Source organism: Ictalurus punctatus, chromosome 15, assembly GCF_001660625.3.
Source record: "Ictalurus punctatus breed USDA103 chromosome 15, Coco_2.0, whole genome shotgun sequence".
NCBI classification, from domain to species: Eukaryota; Metazoa; Chordata; class Actinopteri; order Siluriformes; family Ictaluridae; genus Ictalurus; species Ictalurus punctatus.
The window spans coordinates 9610227-9615226 of NC_030430.2; the positions used below are offsets into that span (position 1 = coordinate 9610227).

The 5000-nt window shown below is 37.4% G+C and overlaps 1 protein-coding gene across 1 annotated transcript in view; it reads right to left on the reverse strand.

Moving 5' to 3' along the window:
* Window positions 1-5000, reverse strand: part of prpf6 (PRP6 pre-mRNA processing factor 6 homolog (S. cerevisiae)) — a 50577-nt gene that overhangs the window by 28323 nt on the left and 17254 nt on the right. The window contains exon 6 of the mRNA XM_017487483.3: window positions 4379-4519. Within this exon, the coding sequence (XP_017342972.1) occupies window positions 4379-4519 (141 nt within the window). The remainder of the gene's footprint in view (window positions 1-4378; window positions 4520-5000) is intronic.

Sequence of the window (5000 nt, forward strand, 5' to 3'; positions counted from 1 at the left end):
ATTATTCCAAATCAAGTTCACTTTGTCAAAGCCGATTAGTACATTAATAAGTACATAAAAGAAGCCTCTTGTCCTTTGGAATTAGTTAACTGACATTTTAACACAAGTCCAAGGCTCACAGTCAAGGTAGCAAACAACAAAGCCTGTTGCCAACAAAGTATATAATAAACTTTGCTTATATAGCACCATTCATATATTAAAAATGCAGCTCAAAGTGATTTACAGTGTGAAGTTAGTCAAAAGGTAGTCAAAAAGTAAAACAGTAAAAAAGCAAATAATATTGCAATAAATAGTGATTGAATGATCACAAGAACAATATAAATAAAAATAATATAAATGTTTTTAGATGTTTAACATCTGACAAATAAAAGCCTGACAAATAAAAGCCTGCTTCACCAATCTAAGTGTCATACAGTCCTCTCAGAAACTATTGGAACAGCAAGGCCAAATGCTTGTGCTGTACACCAAAGACACATTGGGCTAGAGATCAAACAATGGATATATGAGAGAAGATTTTAGGATTTCTGCTTTTATTTCGTGGTATTTACATCTACTTGTGTTACTCAACATAAAATATAGAACCTTTTGTATCATACCACTAAATTTTGAGGAACGCTAAAGTATAGGAACACAAGTCTTGAGGCAAATTAAAGTGAATAACAATTGGTTGCATATTCCTTGCTTGAAATAATTGCATCAAGCCTGCAACTCACTCACATCACCACATTGTTGGTTTCTCCTTATGTAATACTTTTCCAGACCACAGCCTATTTCAGTTGTTGTCTGTTACATGGATTTCTCCCTTCAGTCTCCTGTTCAGGATGTGGAATGCATGCTCAATTGGGTTAAGGTCTCTTGATTGAGTTGGACAGTCTAAGACATTCCTCTATTTACCCCCTGATTAAGTCATTTGCTGTGTTGGCAGTTAGTTTTGAATCATTGTCTTGCTACACGATAAACTTCCTCCCAATTAATTTGGATGCATTTCTCTGTAAATTGGCAGACAAAATGTTCATGTAAACTTCTGAATTCCTATTGCTGCTGCCATCAGAAATTGCATAGTCAGTGAAGTTTACTGAGCCTGTTCAAGGAGCAGCCATGTAAGCGCAAGCCATGACACTACCTCTACCATGTTTCACAAATGAGCTTCTATGTTTTGGATCATGGGCCAATTTTTTGGATTTATGGATGAGCAAAGGGTTATTTCTATCCTCTCTAAATTATAGACAAAGAAAGTTTCTGGTCCGGATGGACTTGAGTGTTCGGCCCAATTAGGAGGGATATTGGCTCAGCTCTTCCAGCAGTCATTGAAAATTGGTTATCTCCTTAGAGCATGGAAGGAGACTACAATCATTCCTGTCCCTAAAAAACCTCCTGCCCATGAGATGGAAAATTTTACACTTGTGGCACTCACCTTGATTCTTTGTAAATGTATGAAGAGGGAGGAAGCGGGGGAGCTAACCACCAACATAGGAGAGTTTGCTTACAAACTAAAATGGGGAGTTGAAGATGCCAATTTTACTCTTTTGGATACAGTAATTAGATAACTGGATCTTCCAAATTCATTTGTTAGAATTTTATTAACGGATTTTACATCTGCTTTTAACACAGTGAACGTTTATTTATTTTTGGGCCGCCTTCAGATATTATAAGTTAATACAATTCTTGTGTTATGGATTAAGGACTTTTTAAAAAGACAGATACCAGCATGTTAGAATACACTGATTCAAATCTAGTAGTATCAATGTTAATATGGAGGTCCCACAGGGCTGTGTTTTGTCATCCATTTTATTTTCCATATATACGAATGAAATCAAGTGCGATATCAATGGTATGTCACTCCTGAAATATGCTGATATCATATGACAGATGAGCAATGCCTGGTTACATATAGGCAATTTGTTGATATTTAGATCAATGGAACTTTCTTGGAACCAAAGGACCAGAATATCAGTAAGACAAAAGAGTTGTGTTGTGGGAGGCCTTGTCCCCTCTCATCCTCATCATTGCTTTTTTCAGGTACTTCCATCAGATCGCCGGTTTAGAGCTCCTTGGTCTAAAAAGAAGGCTTAAAGGAATTCTTTCATTCCTACTGTAATATTCATTTTAAATAAGGTTAAATAGTTTACTTTGATCATTATCTTCTATTTATTTGCTTATTTATTTTTTTAAAGGTGTGTGCTTAAGAACAATCGTGTCTTTGTTTAATATACGTGATATGTATTGTATGTAGCCTTTTTACCCAAGATAAATTTCTATCACTGGTTGATAGACAAAGTTTTTGACTTTGAATGGCTACTGCCCCACAGCACTCACACCGGTCAACATGAAGTGCTTCAAGTGGCTGGTCATGAGTCACATCAGAACCAGACTCCCGATGACAGTGGATCCTCTGCAGTTTGTGTACCACCTCAACTGTTCCACAGAGGACACAATCTTTCATACTCTTCACCTGGCACTAACCCACCTCAACAAGAAAATACAAATGTCGGAATGCTGTTCACTGACATCAGTTCAGATTTCAATACCATCATCCCCCAACAACTGATTGATAATCTAGACCTGCACCTCCTCACTGGGAGACCCCAGTCTGGTTGGATCAGCCCAGGGCTGTGTGCTCAGCCCACTGCTGTTTACACTGCTAACCCACGACTGCATTGCCATATCCAGTTCAAACCACATTCAAATTCACTGATGAGGCTAACTGCTGTGAGCCATTCTACATCATACAAAGAGGAGGTGGAACAGTTTACAGGTTGGTGCAAGAACAGCAGTCGGTCTCTGAATATTGACCAAACAAAAGAGATGACTGCTGACTCCCCCCTTTCTATAAAATATATAAATTATTAACAGCTTACCCAAATCATAAGTCTGCTATTACCGATTGTATACAATAATATAATAATGTAAACAATCTTGTGTATTCGTGAACAGTAGCAGTTAAAATTTGAATGTAGCGCTAGTCATTTGTCCTGCATTTGTTATTGATTAGTTTCACATTAATTATGAAACCGTATATAGTTTCTGGGTAGTTCTCCAGGAGGCATGAAAGAAATAGTAGTTATTGATTAGCTAATAATAACAACCACATCCATCTGTGTGCCATTACTTACTAATTCATTAATCAAGAGTTTCTTGTTAGTTACTATAATTTTCATATTGCATTATTCATTCCCTCTTGTGTAATTATTCATTAAAGACAGAACAGTATTCTAAAGTGTTACCAGGAGAACTGCTGGATCCCACTCTATCAAGACCCTCTAACAAGACAAGTTATTGCACTGTAGGGATGTCAATGTGATGGGATACCATGCTCTGATCATTTCACTACCAAACTTACTTTCGCGAGAATAGGACACCTCATAAGAGTTGCCGCCAAGCCTCTCTGCAGGTGTGGTCACAATTCTCATTACTGTATTGGCGCGATCTGACTGAACGATTATGCGGTCAAAGTACCCGTTTTTTTGCGCTTGTAATGAAATAGAGTTGGTTTGTACGGAGCCCCTCTAGTGCCAGGTAAAAAAATAAACAAATAATAAATAAAAATAAAAAATACCAGCCGTGTAGCATCATCAAATATCAAAATTACTGCCTTATGAATCAAAATTGAACTGTATTGTGACCGATTCAGTGGTATTGTCAAATATGAAACCATTGCCTTAAGAACTGATATCTGACAACATAGAAGAAAAGGTTTACATCCCTATTAAAGCCAGTTATTGTTAGCAAATCTCACCTCAACATGTTTTCTCATGACTTCTAGGAAGGCTAAGGAGACACCTTATTTTATATAAGTAGTTGTTTACTCCAGCATATTGAAATATTTTACTGAGGTAGGGCCAGGAATGCTCATGTTCAAGTTGGACACTAGTCTGCTGGCTTATCAATCTTCAGACAGACATGCATAGCTACTGCATTAACTACACTGTGTAGCATGAGGAGGTCACCACAGATGATGAACTGGCACTATTCTTTTCACATTGATGAAGTACATGTATGACAATAATAGCTACTTGTTATTACAAAGTACAATTACTCAAGTAATTTCCACCCTGCCTCTGGGCATCTATTAATAAAACTAATAGGCCAGACACATCTGGTTTTAAAAGATCCCTGGGTAATTTGTCCATCCCTAAACTGTGTTCAAGGTATAAGCAAAAGTTTGTTTCATATAAACTGCAGTCTCCAAAATGTGATACTCCCCAGTTCACTCATGGCCCAAAACTCGACTGTGAAGGATTTCAATTTTGTTTTTAACCACACTGTGTGAATTCACCAGCCTATGCCAGGTGAATTCCACATGCATCAATCATTGCCCAACTCCTGAAGATATTACCATGATTTGACCATATTTTGTTAGCCCTAGCTCCCAGTGTACCTGACTGAGCCTCATGTCCATCAGAGTGTTTCTGGCCTGGCCGATCTTTCTCATATCCAGCTCTCCAGCTCCTGGCGTCATGCTCCCTGGATATGGTGTGTTTAATCCCCCAGGGAAAGGCGTGTTCAAACCACTAAATTGCTGGGTAAAACAAGACATAATAAAATTAGTAATGCAAAACATGTTAAATGTATAACTTCAGATTTTGTTTATTGATTTTTACTGATCTCTCAAATAAAGATATAAATAAAGAAATTAAGGTTATAAAAATGATAGAGCTCTACATTTTGCTTTGATCAGCAGTTTTGAGGTTTAGAGGCTTAATTTTTTCCTCCTCAATTAAAGAAAATTTCCAAAAAGAAAGTCATTGACAACTCAGACATGATTACAGCATTTTGAGAGCAATTAAATTGTTCCTCAGTTACTTTAATGCAAGAACAGTAACATGCAAATCCTATTACCTGCAGCCTGTAAATGTGGCTATATGGATGCCAAATGTTAATTGAATGAACCTAGCAAATTATAAGCTGTCTTGCTGTACACAGACTCAGGGCAGTTTGGGGGCCCAAGTAGCAGAGCAAGGGAACTATTTACAGTCCCCACCAAAAGTACTGGAACAACA